This window comes from Spermophilus citellus (assembly GCF_964194105.1).
Source record: "Spermophilus citellus genome assembly, chromosome: 2".
In the NCBI taxonomy this organism is placed as follows: domain Eukaryota; kingdom Metazoa; phylum Chordata; class Mammalia; order Rodentia; family Sciuridae; genus Spermophilus; species Spermophilus citellus.
Genome location: NC_138183.1, coordinates 144,930,557 through 144,957,646, shown reverse-complemented (window position 1 = coordinate 144,957,646; position 27,090 = coordinate 144,930,557). Strand labels below are relative to the sequence as shown.

Below are 27,090 nucleotides of genomic sequence, written 5' to 3'. Positions count from 1 at the left end.
AAGAAGAAGGAGAAGGAGAAGGTTAAGAAGGAAGAAGGAGACAAGAAGAAGAGGAGGTGGAGGAGGAGGAAGAAAATAAAGAGGAGGAGGGAGTGAGGAGGATGAGTAAAAGGAGAAGGAGGAGGAACTAAAAGAAAAAAGAGAAAAAGACTCTTCAAGGCAAAGATATATAATCAACAAAAGGCACTCCTCAGTGACCTACTTACTCTAGCAATATCCCACCTGCCTGTAATTACCAGTCAGTAATCCATTCAAATTATTAATCCATTAAATGGATCGGTGCACTGATTAAGTTACATCTCTCATAATCTAAGCATTTCACCTCTGAAAATTCCTGTTGTATGTTACATGAGCTTAATGAGAGGACATCTCATATCCAAACCATAACTATAGGATTTGAATTCAATCTCTATCTTGCTTTGGGTAGTATGGACATTTTAACAATATTTATTCTCTAAATCATACACATAAAATATTTTTCAAATTGTTTGTGTCTGCTTTATTGTATCAGCATTTTCTAGCATTCATTGTACAAGTCTTTCATCTCCTTGGTTAAGTTTATTCATAAGTGTTTTATTTTTGATACTATTGTAAATATTATTAACTTCTTATTTTCAGAGAGTTCATTGTTACAGTTTTAATACAGAATTTATTTTTGTCTGCTTTTATCTATCAATTTACCAATGTAATTTATGAGTTCTGATATTGTTTTTGTATGGAATTTTGGGGATTTTATACATATAAGAACATGTCATAAGCAAATAGACAATTTTATTTTGCCCCTTATTATTTGGTTGCCCTTACTTCTTTTTTCTCCCCCCCACCCCCAAGTGATCTGGCTAGGACATACTGTACCATGTTGAATACAACTAAAGAGAATGGGCATCCTTGTCTTGTTCCTGATCTTAGAGGAAAAGCTTTCAGCTTTTTACTATTGATTATGTTATCAACTGTGGGCTTGTATTATATGGCCTTTATTGTATAAGGAATTTTTTTCTCTACTTAGTTTTTAAAAAGTATTTATCATAAAGGAATGTTTTATCAGATGCCTATTCTGCATCTATCAACATGATTACATTTTTATCCTTTTTCAGAAATATTTTTTTTAGTTGTAGATAGACACAATACTTTTTAAAATTTTATTTATCAACTTTTATATGATGCTGAGGATTGAACCCAGTGCCTCACACATGATGGACAAGCACTCAACCACTGAGCCATAACATCAGTCCTATCCTTATTTTTTTTTAATATGGAGTCTCACATTTTTTGATTTTGGTAGGTTGAATCATCCTTATATCTATGGGATAAATCTCACTTGATCATGGCATGTGATCCTTTTAATGTGCTTTTAGGCTTTTGTTTGTTAGTATTTTCTTGAAGATTTTTGCATTTATGCTCCTTAGGGATACTGTATTATAATTTTCTTTTTGTGTACTTTTCTGACTTTGGTTTCAAGGTAATACTAGCTAAGAAATTGAAGTTGTAACTTTTATATATATATATATATATATATATATATATATATATATATATATATATGGATTTTTTAGAAGGATTGCCATTAATTTTCCTTTAAATATTTGGTGTAATTCACCATCAAAGCCATCAGGTCCTAGATTTTTCTTTGGTGGGAAACTTTTTATTACTGATTCAACTTCCTTACTTATGCTCAACTTTTCTATTTCTTCATGTTTTCTTGTGGATAGTTTGTATTTTTCTGAAAATTTATGAATTTCTCCTATGCTATCCAATTTGTTGATACATAATTTTCCTAGTTGTTTCCTATGAAGCTTTATATTTTTACAGTACCAATTATATATTCTTGTTCATTTATAACTTCATTTCTCCTTAGTAAATGCTGCTAAAATTTTATTAAATTTCTTTAAAAAACCACAACTCTTAGTTGAATTGATCTGTTCTATTACTTATCTAGTTTCTGTTTCAGTTATTTATTCTCTGGTCTTCATCATCCTTCACTCTGCTAGCTGGAGCCTGGGGGTGTACACGCTAGCCTGAGGCCAAGGTTTCTTGGGGCAAGTTTAGTGCTAGGGTCCATAGCAATGTCTGGTGCTAATGTCACTCTCCTATCCCATGAAAAGGGTACCTATTTGTCTCCTAGCTGTGTTGTCTAGGCTTAGGGGAGAAGTGATGTGTGAAATGTAAGACTGTCCTTACCACACTCTTCATAGTTCTTTGGTCCACCTAGGTGCTATCACCTGGATTCCTTAGCTATTATAAATATATTTTTATATGTGAATAGTTGTTTCAATTGATGTTTCTGTAATAGGATGAGTAAACATTTCTTGAACTCTTATTCTGCCATCTTGATGACATTGTCTTTGCATAATTTGTTAAAACTGCCTGTGAGTCTACATGTATCAAAAGATAAAAGTTTAAGACAAATTATATAAAGTTAAGAATTTTCCAGAAATAGCAGTCAAAGGAATTCATCCCCTTCACACTTTCAGTGCCAGAAATGTTATAGGAAGCTCTTTAAGACTTTGAAAAATAATGCTAGATTCAAACCTCTGTCTACATGAATAAATAAAGAGTACTAGAAATGGTAACAAGATGGGTAAATACAAATCCATTTTCACTTTATTTATTTATTTGGATTCAGGATTTGGTATCAGGTGTGCTTTACCATTGAGCTTAATCCTCAGTCTTTTTATTTTTTATTTTGAGACAGGGTCTTGCTATGTTGCTTAGAGCATTGCTAACTTGCTTAGGCTGGCCTGGAACTTGCAATTGTCCTGGCTTTCCTGAGTTGCTGATATTACAGAAGTGTACCATGCCAGTGTGCCCAGCTTTAATCTTTTTAAAATATTTTTTTTAATATTTATTTTTTTTTAGGTGTAGATGGACACAACACAATGCCTTTATTTTTATGTGGTGCTGAGGATAGAACCCGGGTCCGGCCCGTGCGAGGTGAGCGCTCCACCGCTGAGCCACAATCCCAGCCCCTTTAATCTTTTTTTTGAAAATAATTACTCAGATCAAGAAATATAACAATGTGTTGTGTAACTGTTAACAACTGTGGAAGTAGGACTACAATGTGTGACGACAATCACACAAGTGATTTTTATCAAACAATTAAGAAAACAAATAATGCTTATTCTAGAAAATTGAAGAGTTTAGAATACTTAAATCTCAGTTTAGAAGGTCAGTATTATTCTGATACAGAAAGTAGACAAAAACTTTGGAATAAATGACATTTGTAAACCAATATCCCTCAAGAACACATACACAAAACACTGAACAAACTTTTAGCATGTAAAATTCACCACTACATAAAAGGATAACAGGTTGAATAACTTGGATTTTAGAAATGCAGATTGGTTTAGCATTGAAAATAAAATATTGTAGCTCACCATATTAGCAGATTTTTAAAAAGTACATGACCATTTCGGTAAAAATTTAAAAAAAATACACGATTTTTTTTGGTAGATGAAGAAAAAGTATCAGACAATATCCAGCATCCATTCATGATAAAAATATAAACAAACAGGAATAGAAAAAAAAAAACCAAAGGCAAATGGCATCTAGGAAAATCCTACTGTTAAAATCATTCTTAATTATGAAAATCTAAATTCTTTCCCTTAAGACCAAGAACAAGGCAGAGGTCGGTGATATTGGGGTGGGAGATATTGTTGTGATCACTTTGGGAAAAATTAACTCCCAATATTTTACAATTTGATAAATTTTTGAATATGTATATGTGTATAATGAAAGATGTTCTAAATTCAGCAATTCAAAGAGCAGAAATCCTTATTTCAGAGACAATCTTCCTAAGGAGTGGTAAAACACGTTCTACAACATTTGACTCCAAAGTTTATACATTTCTACAACATTTCTGGCAAATGTTACTGGATCAATGACTAATAGTAAGAATGCTTAATTAGTCATAGCAAAGTCTTCTCTAAAAATTGTCCTGTTTAAATGATGTTTTTAATTCTTATCCATTTGACATCTATCCAGCATAGAGATGGATATATATGTTCATAACATCAATTCAGGTACTGTTTACTTGTGGGGACTTTGGGAAAATGATAAATTTATGTTGTTATCTTCCTTTTGTCAAGTTTGCTTTTCATTTTAATTATTATTAATTTTTTGGTCCCTTTCCCTTTTAATTTTCAAGTGAATTTGTAATTGTATAGCTAAACCAAGTATCTTAAGTGTCACAATCAAATGAAAAGAAATATCTGAAAGGAGAAAAATAGGATTAATAATTTCCTTTTCTCTTACAAATATTCTTACTTGGAAACTATTAAGAAAAATGGATATGTGCCTTATTTTATTTCTAGATTCTGAATATTAGATTGAACAAATTAATATTTTACTGGTATCTTGTCTGGAACACATAACAGTTAAAGGGTTCCCAGCTCTTAAGGCTTTTAAAATCTAGTTATGAACATGAAATATTTAATAATTAAATAAAGTAGAATATCAGTCAGTGCCATTATTAAGGCTTATGCCAAGCAAAATAATGAGACTGTCATGCTGCCAGAGAGACAGATATGAAAGATGGAGAAGCAGAATTCAAGACAGTGAAGGATTCTTACTAGATAGACATATATAAAAGTGGTAAGACCGAAATTGAGAAGAGAATAATATAAGACTGGATTTGCATATCCACAATCTTTTCACATCATCTACCTTTTAATTTCTAAAAGGCAGCCATTTGGCAAGATTGAAGAATGGTGTAGAACAGGACCACAGCTTGCTTTAGAATCATCTCCCATTCTGTATTTGATGTTCTAGGATGTTGCACCTATGCTTCAAGTTTACTCCGATGGGAATGATGAGTTTGCCTGAGTTACTTGTGTTCTTCCTTCAGATAGTTCAATAACTAGAAAAGGGGAGACTAGATGAATACTGCATCAGAAATGCAATTTCTTTCTTTTTCCTTTAAAAAAATGCTGGTTCAGAAACCACATTTATAGAGCACTAGGGCACTATTCAAAAGTCATGTAATCCTTGTTTCAAAGAGAATCTGCTTTGATTGAGAGATCCGCCCTAAAATGATTTTGAGAACTTTAATATTACTGGGCAAACAATAGGTGCAGGATTTACCTCTAAGGTCCTATCTTATAACTGAAATATGTGGTCTTTGCAGTCATATGGATTTGAATTGAAACTCTGGCTTCAAATACTATCATTTGCATGACCTTGTAAAAGATATTTAACCATTCTAGGTCTTGATGGCCACATCTGGAAAATGTAAATAAAAGCAAAAAGGTTATGCATGTCAAGGATGATTGTAGTTTCTATTCCCATTCCTGTAGTTCTGTATTTCTTCCTTAGACACCATCCATTTGAAATGGATGCCTGTCCATCTCCAGTGTCATCACTGAATGTAACCATGATTTTTTTCTTAAGTCTAGGATATTATCATAGCTTATACTAGTTGTTCTATAGAATGGCCTCTCCTTTCCCCCATCTTCTTTCATTTTCCCCATGATTTAGCATTTAAAAAGTGGCTTTTCAGGATAAGAACATTTCTACAGATAAAGAAGAAATGCATTAAAAAAAAAAAGGCATGCTGCCTGGTGAATAATAAATTCTTCAGGTTGGCAGTCAAGGTTCCTTTTATCCCAGAGTAATTGAAGGACTCATTTTCAGAAAACAGCTTCTGTTACTTATATGGCAAATTGCTTTAATTAGAACTTTGCATTAAACTTGTCATCTCCAAGTCCATAGTATTTCTACTAATCAGTATGATCTTAGTTATCTTAATACCTGGAGTAGGAGAAATAAGATAATGGCACTTTCTAAGTGACCTTGGGCAAGTCATTTTTCTCTTTGCAGTTATATATATATTTTTTTCATTCTAAAACAATGTGGTCTCTTAAGCTGCATGGTATTTTATTTTCAGAATTCTTTAATGTGTATTCTACATCAAACAAAATAATTTTCAAAAACGTATAAAAAATTCTAAAATAGGATTTGAACAGCATATTCACGTACCTTTGAGTCATGGAGCTTAGATTTCTGGAAGAGTCTAAACACCAACTAATTCAGTTCTTTCATTTAATGGGTGATAAGTTTATGATAGAGACATTGAGGCCAAAGCAGGGAAAACGTGGCTGACCGAAACTCAGTTATTCTGGTTTTGGCTCCAATGAGTTTCCCTGCTCATTTTGACACTTGAATAACTGTTTTCCTGGCAAGCAAGTCCGGGGCAAGACAGCTCCGCTTACTGGGGTGGGCCCCTTGCTGGAGACTCCGGGGAACCAGGCCACAGCAGTCTCCGGAGAGCCCGCTTCACTTCCTTGTTCCGCAGAGTGTAAATGAAAGGGTTGAGCATGGGAGTGACTATTGTGTAGAAGACTGCAGGCGCCCCAGCTCCTACCCCACTGGAGCTTGGCTGCAGGTAGATACAGACAGGCGGCACATAGTACAGGAGCACCACGGTGAGGTGGGCGGTGCACGTGGAGCAGGCCCGCTGCCGGCCCTCGGCTGTGCGCATGCGCAGCACAGCTGCCGCGATGAAGACATAGGATATGACGATGAGGATCAGGCAGCCTGCAGCCACAATGCCAATGTTGGCAAGCATGACAAGCTCATTAGTGGTGGTGTCTGCACAGGCCAGCTTCAGCACAGGGGGAATGTCACAGAAGAAATAGGCTATGTGGTGAGGCCCACAGTATGGCAGGTGGAAGGTGAGAGAGGTATGGATTGCAGAGTGCACAGCACCTGTTGCCCAAGTGATCCCAGCCAGCCCTGCGCACATCTGCCTGTTCATGGCCACTGGGTAGTGCAGGGGTTGACAGATAGCCAGGTAACGGTCATAGGCCATGACTGTGTACAGGAAGCACTCAGTGCTGGCTAGGAAATGGAAGCAGTAAAGCTGTATAGTGCAGCCCTCAAAGGAGATCAGCTTCCCATCCAGAGTCAGCAGGCCAGCCATGACCTTGGGCACCGTCACGGTAGACAAACACGCATCCAGGAAGGACAGGTGGCCTAGGAAGTGATACATAGGGGAACGGAGTTGAGGATCACAGCCCACAGTTATGAGAATGAGGAGATTTCCCATCATGGTGATGCTGTAGATGAGGAGGAAGAGGAGGAAGAAGAGGCTAGGATGTTCAGCTGTGAACCTCAGACCCTCCAGGAAGAAGTGGCTCACCACAGTCTGGTTAGGGTACTCTGTCTTCACTTTCATCTTCTCACATACAGAGTAGGTACTTAACCTCTGCAACAAAACTGAGTTAATAGAGTAAATAGTTGTTTACCTTTCCCCTAATATCATTATCTGTCTAGTGATGCCATGGTGGTTTTTCCCATAAGTTAGAAAAAGTTAGAATTCAGTTGAAGTTTTGCCTTATTCTTCTGTTTTCTTGTTGCCTGTTCTTTCAGAATAAATCTTTCAAAGAATAATCTGCACTCCTTGTGAAACACATAATGGACTGAAAGGATTATTTTCAGAAAGATAATCCCTAAATTATGGCTATAAGAAAAAAGTATTATAAGTCCTGCTTTCATTGAGTATATCCTTTTTTTTTGTATATATTCTAGAATTGTGATGCCTCTGCCCTCCTAATTTATTCAGTCATGCTTTTGATGTGCACAAGCAGGTTCTTATCATTGTTTGTCATCTGGGAGTTTCATCTCACCCTGGGAGAGCTTTGGCTAGATGTTGAGTGCTATTGCATCAGCCAGGAACATAGCATCCCCACCTAACCCTCACACAGAGGGAGTTCTCTGGAATTTCAGTTGCCCACAACCCTCAAGTGTATGACAGTGAAGCCCTGGAGAGTAGGCTGAATAATTACCAGAACAATTTGTTCAGTACATTTCATGCTCTTCCTGTAAAGCTTTGTCTGAAATTTTTTGGGAATTGTTTTCCTATTTCTTTCTTGTTGTTCCTTTCTTTTAGGCCACAAGATTTCTCTTTGATTCATTCCGTCCTTTACCTCCTAAGCCTAATTAGATGTTGTATTATGTGAACATTTTCTTTAAACTTCCCCCCCCTCCCCCCACTCCCAGTTGTGTCTTCAATGCCCATGAATTTTACCTAGCACAGCCTATGTTTGTTTATTTATTTGGTGCTGAGGATTGAACCTAGGGGTGCTATAACACTGAGCTACATCCCTACCTCTTTTTATATTTTTATTTTGGAACAGGGCCTTGCTAAGTTGCCCATATTATCCTTGAAAAATCTTTCGGCCTCAGCCTTTCAAGTATCTGGGATTATGTGTGGGCCACCATGCCTAGCTGCCTTTGTTTATTGTATGCCTAGATTTTCACAATGACATTTTATGTTCATTCTCTTACTTACTCCCTAATATAGCAAATAATTCTATAGTCTACTTCTTAGTCAGTTTTCTGATAACAACATGCTTAATACAGCTTTCATCTTTACTGATCTGCACTGCCTATTGTAAGCAAAAGTAACCAACATGGTTTCAGCACCATAATGAAAATACAAATAACCATGACTGAATCAGATCTCAAGGGGATCAGCAAGCTTTTCTTTTATTCTGCAGCAGAGTCAATCAGGCATGGGAGGGCTCATTTCTGGGTATGGAAATGGTCCTTGGGTTACGAAGGAGTCCGAGTTTTATAGTTTACCATGAGGGTGAATTAATCATAGGAGACTGTGGACATATAGTTTGGACAGTCCGGGACCTAGTTGTGCAGGTTAAAATTTTAACCAGGAAGGCAGTTGTAAAAAGTTTGAGACTCATTGTCACTGGGAAAAGCTCAGAACTCTGTGTTCACTGTTTGTCTTCCTTCCTCTGGGACCCATTGATATCCAGAGCTTCACTATTTGCTTTTTGCCTTCCAGGATTCATGGGCAATGGGAAAGGGTAAAAGTCCAGGGCCCAGTGTTTCAGTATCCACCTCCTCCCTTCAAGACCCATTGTGGTTGGGAAGGGGTGAATGTTTGCTTTTGGTGGAGATGCTGGTGGTGAACCCAGGAAAGAATGAGAGTTTGCCCAGTGTTACTGGAAAGGATATACTGGGAGAGGTTTAATGTTTGTCTAATTTCCCTCCCTCCTCTGGAACCATACTGTTCCTCCGTTTCTCTCAGGGGGATATCTTGTAGGAATATTATTTTCTATAACTCTGCACCTATAACACAGAGTGCATCTATTTGTAATATTTTGAAAATACCTATAAACTATTTCTTTTATCATAAAAATCTTTCTCCTGAAGTCCCCTAAAGAAACTTTTCTTAGCCAAGAATGCTACTATTTGTTCATTCATTTTCTCCTCTATGTGCCACAATCTCTCTCTGATCCCATCATAGCATTCCACGATAAACATAAATGGAATGCTTTAATATCTACCTCCCCAAATGTATTCTCTAGGTTTCATTTTGAAACTTAATTCCTAAGGGAGCCCTTATAAATATTTTCCCTCACACTAATTTATTAATTCCTGAAGCCTAATAGAAATCTTGATAGTTATTAATAATTACCTAATCATGTTCTGCTTTGGAATTTTTTGTGATCTATGTGTCCTGTCTCCCCATGGGGAACACAGGGAAAGAAACACATTTCTCTATTTTCTCATTAGCACTTTTGAGATAGAACAGTATAAGTAGAGGAAGCTATGTTCATTTGAGTAGCTGAAAGATAAGGATAACGATTGATTTCTCTGTTCCTACTGTCCTTAAGTTTAAAATGTGGATATTGTGATTGGTGGTCCAATAATGTAGCCTCCTGGGTTTCAAGGATTATGAGTGTGTGCTACCACGCCTGGCTCATTTCTCTCATTTTTTACTTGAAATATTTCCACTTCATCAGAACATATAACATTTGCAAATTAATCTTTAATTTTCTTCCTATGGTTGTTTTAGTCTTGGGTATATATTTTTGGTAAATTAAACTATTCATTATATTTTTGCTGAAGTTCTCCCAGTTATCGCTTGGTTGACTGAGGTTCATTCTTTAATAGATTGCACCAGAGGGCTGATAAATACAAAATTCCTTAAGTTTTCATGTGTTGAACATTGCTATCATGTGGCCTTCTTCTCTGAAGGATTCGTTGACAGAATATAAAATTATTAAGTTACATTTTGTTTCACTGAATTTTGTGAAACATATTGTTCCATGGATGGTTTGCTTTGTGTGTTGGCCACTTTGTATGCTCCGTTGAAGATCTGTTGACAACTCTGATTCTTTTGCCTTTATAAAAGATTTTATCTTGCCAGAGGCCTGACAAATTTATATTTATATTTAAAACAAAAAAGTTTTACTAATATCTATCTCAGAATTGATTTTGTAAAATACTTCAAATATTGCATTTTAAAAAAAAATTTGTCCATCAAATTAACATAAATTTTTACATTAATTCCAAAAAAGACAGTAAATGATTGAACATTATATATCATAGTCTTGTTATCATATGAAGAATTCTATGTGCTTGTTTCCTGTGAAGGTCTTATAAGACTTACAAACCTCACATTTTCTTATATTTACAATCTTACATTTTTCCAAGTAACTAGCTTGATAAATTCCAGGCCTAGTGATATCTTTCTCTGTCTTCTTTTCCAGAGTAATATTTACTGGACACTTAATTATATCAACAGCTTCTTATGAATTTTTTGGTCATGTATTTTATCTCTTTGCATCATATGTAAATGCATTTTTCTCTAGATTAGAAATGTATTTGGAATGGACAACAATGTCACTATTTTGGATTTAAACTGAATTCATTTGTGCTAAGTTGAATTGAATTGACTGTTCTTGCATATTTTTATGTTTAAACTTGCATTTCTGTTGTTAAAACAGATAGAGAGGGAACTTCCTGATAACACACATTTCTTCTTAGAAAGTTTCTGGTGCATAGTAATCAATAATTCTCTATTATATTTTTTAAAAAATGAAACTGAGTCTGTAGAAGATAGTGATTCTTTTGGGCTGAATTTGCCCATGAACTTTTGCAACATCAACAGAAGCATCTCTAGCACTTAGGGTGTCCTAAGAGTGAAGGACTACCACTAAGATGCTGACAACATTCTTAGAAGAAATATATCTAGGTGTACTTCAGATGAGTTTGATTATTATTATTTTGATTATCTTGTAACCAGATACATGGCCTGTGGCACCCTTCCCTACACTCATACCCCCAAACTATGTAACAAATGCAGGAGTATGCCAGCATGTATACTAGCCTACCATCTTAGATGATCTGCTTCATTAATATCCCTGGAAGTTCAGGGAGACCTGGTTTATATTTGCAGAGCAAGGAAGGTTACTCTTGATATATCTATATCATTTTTATCAAAGTGAAGCTTTGTTCAAGCTTAGAAGATTAGATATATTCAGGTTATGGCATATTGCACATGTAAAGACTCCCTCATATTAAGGTGAAATTGCTCCCTCAAGTTGAAGTACAAGTTTATCTCCTATGTTAAGCTAAAAGGAAGAGAGAAGAAAATATGGAAAATCAACTTACTTCCTTGAATTTCAATTTCTCCACAGTTTCATGAGAATAATGATACCTATGTCACAGAATTGTTGTCAAGTTCAAATCAAATGATTTGCATGGAGATTATTAGGATCAACACAGGGATTAGAAGCTATCATGTACATGTAGATGAATGCCACAGAGATGGAACTTTTGTGTTGAAGTTTTCTTATCTTGGATCTTTCCTTCAAGCTGATACCTTTGTTAACAAAGTTTTCAGTGGTAATGAAGGGAGACATAGAAAGTCCTATTTGAGAACAGTTACAATGTGGAACTTTCCAACTTTTGACTCCCTACCTAGGAGTCCTTTACTCTCTGTGTGAATCCTTCTTTCTCATTCTGTCTTACATCTTCCCAATTACTTGGTGTCCAATCCTTGCCTTGAACTTCTGTATCCCCCCATGTCTATGCTGGGTGAGGTCAGTGAGGCTGCACTTCCTTGAGGCCTCCCAGCCTCCGTAAAGCTGCTTTCATCTCTTTGTTGCGGAGGGTGTAGATGATGGGGTTGAGCAGGGGTGTGATGACTGTGTAAAAGACAGCTACCACCCCATCCAGGGGTTCCTGTGAGCCAGGCCGCAAGTAAATGAAGGTGCAGGGCACATAGTAAACAATGACCACAGTGAGGTGGGCTGCGCAGGTGGAGAAGGCATTGCGACGCCCATCTGCTGATCGGATTCGCAGGATGGCAGCCACAATGTAGCCATAGGATGTGAGAATGAGCATAAAGCATGTGAGGGCCAGGAAGCCAATGTCCACAAAGGTGACCAGCTCATTGATGGTGGTGTCAGCACAGGCTAGACGCAGCATGGCAGGGATGTCACAGAAGAAATAGTCAACTCGGTTTGGGCCACAGAAGGGCAGCCGGAATATGAAACTTGTTTGGAAAAGTGAATGGATGGTTCCTCCCAGCCAAGTGCCAAAAGCCAGGTAGTTGCAGACACTCCGGGTCATTATGGTAGCATAGTGTAAAGGTTTGCAAATGGCCAGGAACCTGTCATAAGCCATGAGTGTGTAAAGGAAGCATTCAGTGCAGCCCAGGAAATGGAAAGAAAAGAGTTGGATTACACAGCCCCCAAAGGAGATTGCCCTACTATCCAAGAGAAAGCCAGCCAGCATCTTGGGGACAATAGCAGAGGAAATGGTCATGTCCAAGAAGGAGAGGTGACATAGAAACCAGTACATGGGGCGGTGGAGCCGGACATCCACCAAGACAGTGAGGATGATGAGCCCATTGCCAGACACGGTGAGGAGGTAGATGACAAGGAAAGCAAGGAAGAGCGGTAGCCCCAGCTGCGGTGGGTGGTGCAGGCCCACCAAAATGAAGTGCAGCACAGAGGTCTGGTTTCCACTTTGCATTTCTTTGCTGTTCACATCTGCCAAAGTAGTAGCAGAAAGAAAGATTTTATTCCTGTAAAATCTCTTAGCACTGCACATCTACACTGTGTCATTTTCAAATAGTCACAAGAGAATCAATCTCTCTTCTCTCTCTTTCTCTCTCTCTCTCTCTCTCTCTCTCTCTCTCTCTCTCTCTCTGGCTCTTGTTCTTCCTTTTGCTTTCTTGCTCTTTTATCATTTTTTTCTCCTCTCATTCCCCCAGCTCTTGATTCTGGGACTTTACTTGATTCCAGAGAATGGTCTTTGAAGTTAAAGCTAGCTGACTATATGTACAGTGGTACCTCATTATTCACAATTTTACTTTTCAAATTTTCTGTTATGGCCCCCAAATTTTGTTTGTTTTTTGACTCTTTTGAGAGAGAGGGTAGGGGGAGAGAGAACAAAAGAGAGAGACAGGAAGAAAGGGGACCATCTTTCATGTTTTATTAAAGCATATTATTATCATGCAAAGAATGATAACCATTTGGGGAAAAGAAAAGTAAAACTTTACTGAGCAGGCAACAGCTGAGTGGCATCTGAATGATTAATAGATACTTTTTAGACTTCAGAGGAGCAGGCCATTCCTGATTAAAGAGGCTGATGTATAGGGAAATAGGAAATGCATGTCTTGTTATAGCCTGGTTTGTGGAATAGAGTTCTGAGAGACTGCAGAAGTAGGTCACACTGGATTTGAAGACTTTGTTCCCACAGGGTATGCCAGTAAGTTTGGACTTCTACTTGGGCAATGCCATACCATTGTAAGTTGATAATCAAGGAAGCATCTAGGAAATCACTAAACATTGCCTCCTGTTTCAAAATGGATTTTATAGCTACATTTTGAGATATTTTTTTAAGTTTCTATTAAGTTTTAACACTTATTTAGGATTATCAAAAAGTGCTGAGTCCCAGAAATTACTCAGAACCTACCAGTCAACTTGTCACTGGGAAAAGTAGGCTCTGTGATGGTAAATGACAGATCCATGGGCATCTATGGTGCAGGTAGAAGATAAAGAGTAGCTAGATGGTAGACATGGCTGCCATCACGCTTCCACTGGCCACTAGGAGTCCAGCTGGAAGCCCTGTTTCATGTCACACCTCTGAAGCCTGTGATTCTGAGTTGCCTCTGAGCCTCTGTGAAAGGAACATGCCATTTGGATGTTTGCCTCCAATTTGTAAAGTGACCATGAGAAGGAGAGAAGATGGCACTAGGAAGAATACCCCACATGACACCTCACTGTGCAGGGCTCTGACACTCTTCAGACACTTCCCTGATTTTTTGCTGTCACTGAGGTTGATGCTGTTCACTACTAGTCCTAGGAGAAGAGGATCTTTGTGGTAGAGCTTCAAATTTAAGGGCTTTGATCTATCATGGCGCAACTCACTGGAAGACCCAGGTTCATTTCAGAACTGAGGCACCCATGTGAAGACTAAATTTGCCTGACAGTATAGGACCGCAACACATATTTGATAGAAAATTGTATTTAATGTTTATTGAGTGCTACTGTGAATTATGGAAATAAATTTATTCAATCCTTATAACAATCCTATGAAATAGAGGCCGCTATCAGGGTTCCACATACAATTGTAGATACAAATCAAAAAGGGAATTGGCATTTTCAAGTATAAGTAGGAGGGTTTTTATTTTTAGCCCAGTAAGACTTTAGAAGCTATGGTATTAAGATACAATCTATTCTTCTCTACTGTATGGATAGACAGGCAGATGGACAGATGGATAGTGGATGGAGAGATGGACTAAAGCAATTCAGAAATAATGAAAATACAATCAGGTGCTTTGGGGCTGGAATTTTATACTGCTTCACTATCCTAAAGGATTTTAAATAGGATGAACATTTTAAATTATATAGAACTTTTGAAAATAGATTTATTTTAGCTAAAACTTAAGAAATTGTGAATATATTAATTTCAATGTATATTCTACATTTTTACATTGGGCACATTTAGATTAGGAAATTTAATTTGAACTCTTGTGTTCTTAGGAAATAAATAATATATAAGCTAGCTCTCTGGTATGCAAATCATAAATCGAACCGAAGGAAAATAACAGAACAGACATTTCTCCATTAACTGATTTTAAGTGTGTGAGATTTTACTTTCTGGTTTGGGAAGCTCTGTGTGTGGCCTTTCCTTCATTCTCCCAAATTAAATACAATATTCTGCCCCTGTCCATGGGGCATGGGTTCCAAAACCTCCATGTACTTTTTTTCTGTCTGAAAAGTACATGGAACCAATCCCTACATTGATTATGTTCTTTTCTACATGTTTGTACATGATAAAATGTAATTTTTCCATGGTACTGAGGATTTGTGTTTGTGACAGGCTTATCATAAGCATGTTTCAACTTACACATGTGTGCTATTTACTTGTGTGTGCCTACTTTTCCCATTAGGGTGTGAGTTCCTTAAGGACTATTTTCTTTTTCTTTTTATTCCAATTTTATGGCATTATTTTCACATAAAGATCCTCAAATAGTATTGAACAAATGAGTTTCCCTCTGTGTGGATATCCCTATGACCTAGGCAGACAATATCAAAGATATATTAATTAGATATTATAATCTGAGTTCGAAAATCTTATGAATTATAGTACTAGTACATCACTACTTACTTGCTATATTATTTTGTACAACTCTCTCAAAATTTATGCTTTCAATTTTTTATTTAAAAGTGAGTGGAGGGATAGGCGTAGACTCACCAATAAAGAAATACCAATCTCTTCTCGATCTATACCAATTCATATAAAAAATTTTGTTCTTCTACAATGAAAATCAATTTTCCTTTTATTCCAAATTCTGTTTCATACCACAATTTCTTTTTTTCTTATTTATCTGCTGCCTTGAATTCTCAGTTTTTATTTACGTTTATAATTTATTGTTCTGTATACAGAGAAATAAGATCTTTACCCCTGGGAAGACAGAAAAATACCCCAATTTATCTACTATCAACTAAAACAGCTTCAGCAATTTGGTGCATACATTTTAGCCAGTATCACATTATATTATCCACATATCATATATACTGATCTATGTAATGGGAAAAGAAGCAATTTGCACATATGGCCTTTTCAAACCCAATAGGCTTGAGGTTGACCTTGAAACCCATCTGGTCCAGGCAACTCCAAGATATATATTGGCCTTTTGAAAGCAGACTTCAGACTTCTTTCCTGTCAAACACAATGCCATTAGGAGATCTCAGCTGCATTCTTTGCTCTCAACATCTCTAACATTTAATAAATATATACCTCAGAAAATCTCCATTACTATACCTCTACATTTCTTTTGTAGCCTTCTCTCCCAGTGACAACTCTCTGGGTGTGAATCTGCACTGAGGCCATTGCCTGCTTCCTCGTCTTGCTCTTTGCTGTTCCTTATGGAGGCCCAGTTTTGAGCTCAGCAGGTTGCTGGTGTTCTCCTAATGTGCCTCTTCTTGCTGTGTCACTGTGTTATTTCTGTGTTCTTTTAGGCTCACCCCTCCCTTTTATAGCCTTGTGAAACTATTGACAGTGGGGTCCCTAGGCTTTGACCTCCAGATTCTTGTTTTCTGGCAAGTAGCATCTTCTTTCCTGTAGACCCCATGGGGTGGGAGACTAGGGGGCTGACACTACTTCTGCTTTACCCTTTGGGGGCAATTAACTTACTGCACGGTATTAAGTCGCATTGGGCTTTGTTAGCAGCAAACCCTGCACTATGGCTGCTGCAGGAAGTTTGCTTAGTTGCTAGCAGTGTCCTTATAGCATCCGATCCTTCCAAGCGCAAATACTCAATTAAGAATCAGGATGCTCCCTCTGTTTCTTGGGAATTAAGTTTTCTTACCTATAAATCAGTGATAATTATACTTTACTCATTTATCCCATTAAGGTACAGTTTGTATCTGAAAGAACTTTAAAGCTAGAGATACTTCATGAATACATATTTTTACTTAAAAATGTACCTTCTCATTTAACTTGAAGCAAATTACCAGAGCATCGCTTTAGAATAGATACACTATTTTTGGCAGAAACATCAGATCATCCATGTACAAATAGGAAGTGAAAGTAGGAACATTATAGCTGTGGCAATCCCTTAAAAGTCAAACATACTTAGATTAGAGCTGGATGGACCTTTATAGAAATGACCCAGAGCATACCCTCATTTTACACTGGAAACAATGGAGTTCTAAAGAGAATAAGGATTTTGCAAATGCTGAAAGTTATTCTACTTAGTTCGTGGGTAAAATGTCACTTAAATCATGTAGGTAAATGGTATGGATTCATCCAGCTTCTGGAATAGAGGAACTTAATATTCCTAAACTAGTGCTGGGCAAATTATTGCTCAATAAATCTTTGCTAAAACAGTTCTTATCAATCAACATTGCACAATATTTTAAAGAAGCATAATTTTAAGGATTGTATTGTGAAATATGGTCTGTTCTTTTTTTTGCATTTTAATTGATGATATCTTTATTTCTTCTTTAGGCTGTAGGCCATATGTTACAACACAAAGAATTTTGATTTGAGACAAAAAGATCTGGAATTGAATTTCTATTCATCTACCCACCATTTGTATGATATTAATCAAGCTTCCATGGTAGACCTCTGTAATGGTCAATCAGCAATTTCATAGACTTTCTTAATCGCTACTTATTGCCAGATTCCTCTGAGCTTTGCCTGGCTGCCAAGATCTCTTCTCATCTTCTGTGCTTGATCCATTACCAATTTTCTCCTCTGGATCTGTGAGTGTTCATAATCCTGAATTCCATGGCCTTTCTCAGCCAGACTAAGTATCAAGTGGCAATGCTGCAGGGTTAGGAATTCTGGACTCTCATCATCAGAATGGGCACCTTGACCATTATTCTGCCAATACCTTCTACCAGAACTTGGACATCATACTTCTTTATTTATTTATTAGTTCAAATCAGTTATATATGACAGTGGAAAGCTCTTCAATTCATTGTACACAAACGGAGCAGAATCTCTCACTTCTTTGGTTGTGCATGAAGTAGAGTCACACCATTTGTGTAATCATACATGTACCTAGGGTAATGATGTCCATTTCATTCCATCATCTTTCCTACCTGTTTGCCCCCCCTCCCCTTTGCCCTATTCAAAGTTTCTCCACTTATTCAATGTCCCCCCTGCCACCCCCCCACTGCCATATGGATTAGCGTCCACTTATCAGAGAAAACATTCAGCTCCTGATTTTTGAGATTGTCTTATTTTGCTTAGCATGATATTCTCCAACTCCATCCATTTACCTGCAAATGCCATAATTTTATTCTCTTTTAATGCTGAGTAATACTCCATTGTGTATATGTACCACAGTTTCTTTATCCATTTATCTGTTGAAGGGCATCTAGGTTGCTTCCAGAAATATGATCTATTTTTTGAATGAGACATTTTTCATTGATAGAATCATGTAAAGTCAGTAAGAAGTATTTTTGATTTGTACTTATTAGTACATTTTCCTATTGCATGGCCATAATTTCCAAGCTTTTTTGTATTTCCTAATGGTAGTGAGTAAATCAGATTTAGGGTTTTGCTAGTGAATAATTCTACATACACAAAGGGAACAAAAGGAATTTAAGACTGTATATACTTACTCCTCCCATTATAGAGTATTTTTGTTTTGTGATATCCCTGATGGGAACATATATTTCTGAATAATAATATGAGGCAAAGGAATTCTTGGTTAAAACAGGACTTTGCTTCTAAATTCCAGTTTGGATCCTTGGCCTTAGGAATTTAAGAAAGAACTATAATCTATGTTAGGGACACTAAGTGGTTGTTTTTCACCCTAGACCTTCCTTTGCTCTCAATTTGATTTTCTATGTGGATGGGTACATGGAAGGGGGTGGGAAAATTTCTCCCAAAGTGATGCTATCTTATCTTCCACATTTGAAGCAGAAGGGTGAAGGGTAGAGGGTGTGTTATGAGGAAAAGCAGAAGAAAAAAAATTAAAGCAGCAAACGCCAAGTCTTGGGGAGGGCAGATCCAGTTTACCAGCTCTCTCAACACTTGAGTGGGAGGAGCAGATTAGAAGAGACCAACCTCAACTGATATCCAACATTCAATTAATTCCTTTGCTTATAACAGTGGACTTTTTAATTCCTGTGAAGGGTCGTAACATTCTCTGCAACCTGACGAAAACATTTGTTAGTTTCTCCTTTGGGGAGAGGCATGGGGATTCTGTAGGAGAGGTAATTCTATTCTCTTTTAATGTTGAGTAATATTCTAGTGTGTGTGTGTGTGTGTGTGTGTGTGTGTGTGTGTGTAACAGTTTCTTTATCCATTCATCTATTGAAAGGCATCTAAGTTGGTTCTACAGCTAAGCTACTGTGAATTGAGCTGCTATAAATATTGATGTGGCTGCATCACTATAGTACACTGATTTTAAATCCTTTGGGTATAGACCAAGGAGGGGTGTAGCTGGGTCAAGTGGTGATTCCATTCCAAGTTTTCTGAGGAAACGCTATACTCCTTTTCTTAATGGTCACACCAATTTGTAGTGCCACCAACAATAGATGAGTATGCCTTTTCCCCCACACCCTTGCCAACAGTTATTGTTGCTTGTATTCTTGATAATTACTGTTCTGACTGGAGTGAGATAAAATCTGAGTAGTTTTTATTTTCATTTATCTAATTGCTAGAAATGTTGAACATTTTTTTCATATATTTGTTGATTTATTGTGTGCCTTCTTCTGAGAGGTATCTGTTCAGTTCCTTAGTCCATTTATTGACTGATTTATTTGTGTTTTTTTGGTGTTAAGTTTTTTTGAGTACTTTATATATCCTGGAAATTAGTGCTTTATCTGATGTGCATGTAGAAAAGAGAGTTAAACAGGTGGAGGTGGAGAATATCATGCTAAGCCAAGTAAGCCAATCTCCAAAAATCTCAGGCCCAGTGTTCTCTCTGGTAAGTGATGCTGATCCATAATAGGGTGAGGAAGCATAGGAAGAATGGAGGAACTTTGGATTGGGCAAAGGGGAGGGGGCATGAGGGTAGGCAAGATGGTGGAATGAGATGGACATCATTATCATTACTCTAGGTACATGTATGATTGCACAAATTGTGTGACTGCATCATGTACATCCAGAGAAATGAAAAGTTGTGCTTCATTTGTGTACAATGAAATGAAATTCATTCTGCTGTCATGTATAACTAGAGAGAAAAAAAGAAAGAAACAGGGAGGTTGAGGCTTAATCTGTTTTTCTCAGGCTGGGGAGATAATGGTGCATAGTATTTAAGAGCATTTATGTGGGACTTCACACAGCATGACAATACATTTACAAGAACTTTCTCTTTAAAAATAAAAAGGCAATTCTATAGCCTGCTCTAGCACCAGAGACCTTGGGGCTTCAGCACAAACACTGGTAGGTGAAGTGAAATTGGTACACAGCATACCTAGTGCAGTGTCTAGCATATAATAATAAGCAAGTAGTAAATGTGTTTGAAGTAGAATAATTGAAGAGAAAAAAGAAGGAAGAAAAAAGGATGAAAGGAAAGAAGGAAGGAAGTGAAACAGACTACCTTTGAAATTAAAAAGCAAATTCCTGATAGTTGCTTTTCTGCATCCCAAAGTTCTTCATCCTGAGAACAGAACCAAGGAAATTAAGACTGATGTATTTTCTGCTTAAGCATAACTGAATTTGTATATGTATAAACCTGCCTTTAGTTTGTGTTAATTATATCCATTTCTTGGGACTAGCAAATAAGCAATCTCATTTTGTTTCTCCCCAGTTTAATTGAACTACATAAAATTCAGTTTTACTTTGTTTACTTTTTTCTCATGTGGGAAGGCATCTGGTTATCAGGATTCCAAGCAGGCTCCCTAGTTGGGCTACCAATAATGGAAGGAAAGAAAAATGAAAAAAAAAATCAGAAGGGGGAGTAAGGGGAAGGATATGTAAGATTTATGAGATTGAAAGGAATCTCAGAATTTGAAGGAGGATGATACAGTGAAGAGGACCAGAGGGTAAAATATTCTGGGAGATGAAAGGGGTTTGGCTGGGTTTGTGGAAATGGATGAAGGCACTGTCAAGGGATCAGAATTGTGGAAGGAGATTCAAGATCTCCAGAAACTTGCCAGAAGAGAAATGTAATAGAAGGTAATGGCAGTAGGATTGTTCTGAAGTTGAGGTCATATCAGGTGAAAAGGTGATTGCAGGTATCTGCTTAATGATGCTTATCATATAGAAATTCCACTCCTGGGGGTATGTGTGTCCATATGTATCTGACAGAATTGTGTGTGTGTACAAATCCAAATGTGCATCCAAAAGAAAATATAAATAATATACAGTATATGCTTGCCAAGTGAAATTTCATAAATATACAGTGTTTATATCTGCACCTATATTCAAAAACATGTATTCCAGAAAATTTTTGCAACACTAATTTTAATAGACAAAAGTTGAAAAATTTTAAATATCTAACCACTGAGTGAAAATAAATTGTTGCAAATTCACACAATGAAATGCTGTATAGAAATTATAACAGAAGCTCTACAACTACATGTAAAATGATTTAGGTTATCATTTGTACCCACTGATTTATGTTTGTTAAGGTTTTATAGAAGAAGTAAAGCATCTATTAATTTTATAGACCAGAGGATTTTGATTAGGAACAATTTTGCCTTATAGGGGTAATTTGGCAATATCTGGAGATATAGTTGAGGTCACAGGAATTGGTATCTACTGGCTAGAGGTCAGGGATACTGAGGAACTCCCACAATGCACAGAACTGACCTTTATGACAAGGCCTATTTTGGTCCAAAAGGTTAATAGTGCTGAGGTGGAAAACTCCTTTCCTAGATATGTGGACTCAATAGTGCATACAGTCTTGATTTGGAATAGGTCCCCCAAATGGTCAAAGTAATTCTTGAAGAAATATAACAAAACTGGAAGACTCTTAACATCAGATGTGAAAATTGACTTTGGAGCTATAGTCATTTAGAGTGTAGTATTTGTATTATGCTAAACAAATAGAAAAATGGAAGAGAATAAAGCATAAATAAACTGAAACACAGTCATACAACAAAGATGACCTACAGTAAAGAAAGAGAGTTTTCTTCAATAAATTATTTTCATTTATTTGAATACTCAGAAGAAAAAATAATCCTGATGCTATTTCACAAGTATACATCAAAAAATTAAATATAGATGGATTGAGGATATAAACGTGGCAGTCTTTATAATAAGTAAACAAAAATTCATGAGAACCAAACAACACAAGAGTCTAAACATAGACATGATACATTGGGTTGAAATTATTATATTTTAAAAGATAAAATTTGTAGCTAATATTCTTTGATCATGAAGTAATAGAGTACAAAAGCAAATTATTATAAAGAAATTATAGGGCTGGGGATGTGGCTCAAGTGGTAGTGCACTCACCTGGCATACGTGCGGTCCGGGTTCAATCCTCAGTACCACATACAAACAAAGATGTTGTGTCTGCCAAAAACTAAAAAAATAAATAAATAAATATTAAAAATTCTCTCTCTCTCTCTCTCTCTCTCTCTCTCTAAAAAAAGAAATTATAATAGTTGTAAACTTATACCAAATTTCTATAAAAATATTTAATAAATGAGGCAAAAAAATCCTGATGTCATATCTAAAATATCCGTAGGTCATATCTAAAGTAAAATTAATTCCAAATGAAGTAAAGGAAAAATACTCAAAAAACTAGATATTATTTGAATGAAGACTAATAAATATTTGGTGTAAGAAAAAACTTAAGCAAAATACCAATGTCAAAAACAGTACAGGAATAGGTTGATAAAATTTCCTAGATCATAAAAAAGCAACAGAAGCAAAGAAATTTAAATTTGAAAACATATTTTACCTTACAGAACAAATGAATTAATAATTTAAGTTGTAAATGTTCAGACAAAGCAATAAAAGGCTATTAGCTCAACAGAAAAAAATGAATAAAATTCCTAAAAGTTAATTCACAAAAGAAGATACAGTTTTGTAATATAAGTGTTCATTAACATTTGAAAAAAGCAATAAAAATTATGAGAGCACTAAAATATAATTATTTTTATACAGTTGGGAAATCATTATTTATATATATAGATGCTTCTTTGGGAAAAGGGAGTGTGAGACTCTAAACAACAACAAAGTTGGAAATTTGCATCTTGTAGCTCTGTATAGAAAGATGATGAGAAAGAGTGACATCCACCAGGAGAGTGCCAACAAGTGATGCTCATAGGGATTCTGAACAATTTTAATTGAGAGGAAACCATTGTGAGTATCTCTTCATCACTGGTGAGGGGCAGGTAAGTCCCACTTCCCTCCTCTGAGGTTTAAAATTAGTTCCAGGAAGACTTGAACTATCCCAGGAGAGTGCAAATAAGAAACAGGTAGGGAGATGTGCAGCCTATGAAAAAACCTTCATTGGGCTCTTCCTGTTTTGTGCTCATCAAGGGAACCTGGAAACCCACAATTAATCTTGTCCCCTGAGACTCCAGGTCAAGTTAATTCTTTGACATTTAGCCTGGTTGGTTTGCATTCTCTGTACTTCAGTGGTTTGGTTTGGTTAGAAATGGACCCATCTTTCTCAACACAGTGCATGTGTTTTTGGAGTGACAGCTTGCAAAGTAGAGGCTGTGCATGTGGAGAGGGGAGCGTAGAGAGGGGAAAATCATAGGAGAAACTAAGGCAAGTTTGACAACTACAATGAGCCATGTCCTATGGGGTGAGTTCTTACAAATGGAGCTTTCACTTATTTCCCCTGATTTCCATCCCTTGTTTACCTCCATATTTCACTCACTGAGATGTTACTTGGACATTGCTAGACTTCACCCTCATTTTAGTGATCTAGTCTTTCTTGATAGAAGATGGAAAGATGAATGGATCGGCACAGCAATTGGGTGGCTCCAAGTAGCTATTGCGTTGTTACAGAAGACAAGAAAGTCAAACTTTGGTCCCTCCTCCCCCATAGCCCAGGCTGAGACTGCTTTCTTGTGTTTTGCCCCTCAGCCTACCTTGGACTTCATCTGATGAACATTTGCATGTTTCATCAGATCTGAAAATAAAGTTATTCTGTTGGTTAAGTCATGTTGATTCAGTAAATATTTCAGAGTTACACGTTTTTCTTCACTGTTGAAGTCCTGACATTCATGTTGGTGGTTATAATAGTTCTGTTTCCACTATTTTTATCCATATTTAAAAAATACAGCTTTCATGTTGCTTAAGCTATGTTCCTTAGAGACAGAATACATTTTATCTCATCTCTGCTAAGAGCAGATCCTGGTTTCTACATAACGGAAACTTTACTTTATTAGGTTTGACTCAAAAGAATTAGTAACTATCATAAACTCTAGACAATGTTTTGTATTAAACAAAAAAATACAATTTATGTATTAGTTGTAAAAAAATAACATGTTTTCTTGACATCCAGCTGATGTAGACTCCCTCTGCTCACATAGATTTTGCTTTTTCTGTCTCAGGTGTTAAATACAAAAAGTAGACTTGGTAGAGTTGTCTTCTTGTATTACAGCATTGTTTGGGTTTATTAGTATGAGAGGTATAGAAGCAGTCAATATGTGATTTCTAACAAAGTCAATATTAGAAAATTTAGATATCTAAAATGGAAGCATGCATAAAGTATAACTGTCCTTGACCCCACAGATGGTGGCTGGTATAGTACATGTGAAATTCTATTTTTAAAATCCTATAAGGGATGATGAAATGGAGAATAAGCAGGGGATTGGCCATGTATTTTCTGTGAAATGTGGGAGGCTGTGGGAAACTCTACTATGGAGGGTAACTGATATTCTTACTTGCTATGAGATACCAGAAAAAAATCTTTATATAAGGAGGTGGTTGTGGTGACTGCAGAAACTCAACCAAAGAGGAACACCTCCCCAAGATCTAGCTTTGAAATTGAGAAGTTGCTTCAGGAAGCACATAAAATTTACTTATTCTCTTGCTATCTAACATCAAAAAGTCAACCGTGTAGTAAAGCTGCACAAGGTGACATGATCACTACTACAGTTTGTTGAACAGTTATGACATGCCAAGCCATGCAGTAAGTACTTTACATGTATCATCTTATTTAGTGTCTGTAATTTTGCAGTGAACTAGGTGATGTTGGTGATGTCAGATAACATATGAGGAACCTAGAAAATTATTTAAGTATACTGTGAATTTAAGAAACATTCATTGCTAATGAGAATTAAGTCTGTCTCTATTTCCTCGTGAAACTTGGAGAGAAAACAGAACCTGCTAGTTAGAATCCAAACCACTTGCAAGACATTCTGCCTGGGGTACTCTCTCTGTTTAATCACCTATCTTTGAATGAGCCATAAGCTTCTGAATATGATGGCATGTCTAACATAGGAACATTGTCTATTGCTACTACAGTGTGTCATGTGATGGACTGTGATCAATAAATGACACAATGACAGCAAAAGGAGAGTGATTCTCCTTCTGGCTTTGAAGAAGGTGCTGCAATAATTTGAGAAGGCCAGGTGGCTAAGACCTCTTAGAACCTGGTGTGGCTTTTAGAAGCCTAAATTGCTGTGCCCTGCCGAAACCATCAAAAAAATCTAGACAACATACTAAACTGCAAAGACTTAAATTATGACAATTACTTTAAAAAGCTGGGAATAGGATCCTGAGCCTCACAGGAGATTGCATCCTAGAGATGCAATGAGATCCATCACCAAATGACATGACTAGCAAACAGGGTAAAAAAAAATAAATTTATATGATTTATGTCATTAAGTGGGCTGTAATTAATTTATAATTCATCAAAAGAAATCTAATAGAATGATTTTTCTCTTTTCTTCCTCTTATGTATTTGTGTGTATCTGTATGTGTGCACATGGATGTGACACAGAGATGGTAGACCATCCCAACACATTACCAAAGATTTACAACAAGCAAAATTGAGTACAACTCTGGAATTTCTCATAATGGATGATGCAAGTGCCACATGGAGAATGGATTCTCAGTTCTCAGTGAAATGCTAAAGGCTGGATTCTCTTCATATGTCCACAGGGAGAGTGACTATGAGTAGGAAATGTCAAACGGGAGCCTTGTGACAACGTTCTTCCTCACAGGCCTTCCCCATGCTCCAGCGCTGGACACCATGCTCTTTGGCATCTTCCTGGTCATTTACATTCTCACTGTGCTGGGGAATCTCCTCATCCTGCTGGTGATCAGGGTGGATTCCCACCTCCACACCCCCATGTACTACTTCCTCACCAACCTGTCCTTCATTGACATGTGGTTCTCCACTGTCACAGTGCCCAAAATGCTGATGACCCTGGCCACCCCAGGCGGTGGGGCCATCTCCTTCCATAGCTGTGTGGCCCAGCTCTATTCCTTCCACTTCCTGGGGAGCACCGAGTGTTTCCTCTACACTGTCATGTCCTATGATCGCTACCTGGCCATCAGTTACCCTCTCAGGTACTCCAACATGATGAGTGGGAGAGTGTGTGCCCTCCTGGCCACGGGCACCTGGCTCAGTGGCTCCTTGCACTCTGCAGTCCAGACCACCCTGACATTCCGCCTGCCCTACTGTGGGCCCAACCAGGTCCAGCATTACTTCTGTGATGCTCCACCCATCCTCAAGCTGGCCTGTGCAGACACCTCGGCCATTGAAATGGTCATCTTTGTGAACATTGGGGTGGTGGCCTCGGGCTGCTTTCTGCTGATAGTGCTGTCCTATGTGTCCATTGTCTGCTCCATCCTGAGGATCCGCACCTCAGAGGGCAGACACAGAGCCTTTCAGACCTGCGCCTCCCACTGCATCGTGGTCCTTTGTTTCTTTGTGCCTTGTGTTTTCATCTACCTGAGACCTGGCTCCAGGGACGTCATGGACGGGGTTGTTGCTGTTTTCTACACTGTGCTGACACCTCTTCTTAACCCTGTTGTGTACACCCTGAGGAACAAGGAAGTGAAGAAAGCTTTGTTGAAGTTGAAGGACAAATTGGCCTATTCTCAGAGCCAGTAAATGCTACAAAGTTGATATGTTCACTTTTTTAAAATCACTACTCTACTTTAGTTGTAAAAGATCATGTTTTTCTGTGGCTATACCTGTTCAAATATTTTTAAGTCTTCCCTGCTTTGTGTATGTCTCTTTTTATAAGACTCCAAATATACACTCAAAATGAAGGCTTACAATATGTTAAATTATGTTTGCTAAGGATAATTCCGTATTGCTATGTATGTATGTGTATATTTACATCTTTATCAAAAATATGATTTATGGAAATAATATATTTAGTAGGCAAAAATAGGAAGCTAAGGGGTTGGTGTTGTAGCTCAGTGGTAGAGTGCTTGACT

General features: G+C 37.2%; 2 protein-coding genes across 2 annotated transcripts; one reads left to right on the top strand and one right to left on the bottom strand.

Moving 5' to 3' along the window:
• Positions 1–6,202: 6,202 nt before the first annotated feature.
• Positions 6,203–12,783, bottom strand: LOC308641646 (olfactory receptor 10S1-like; the record flags this gene model as incomplete). Its single annotated transcript, XM_081280289.1, has 2 exons — positions 6,203–7,199; positions 11,858–12,783. 2 exons carry the CDS (start codon positions 12,781–12,783, stop codon positions 6,203–6,205), a joined length of 1,923 nt encoding a protein of 640 aa, XP_081136415.1.
• A 13,039-nt stretch (positions 12,784–25,822) lies between these two features.
• Positions 25,823–26,758, top strand: LOC308642736 (olfactory receptor 10G9-like; the record flags this gene model as incomplete). Its single annotated transcript, XM_081281976.1, has 1 exon — positions 25,823–26,758. The coding sequence occupies one exon, from the start codon at positions 25,823–25,825 to the stop codon at positions 26,756–26,758; it is 936 nt and encodes a 311-aa protein (XP_081138102.1).
• Between the last annotated feature and the right edge of the window lie 332 nt (positions 26,759–27,090).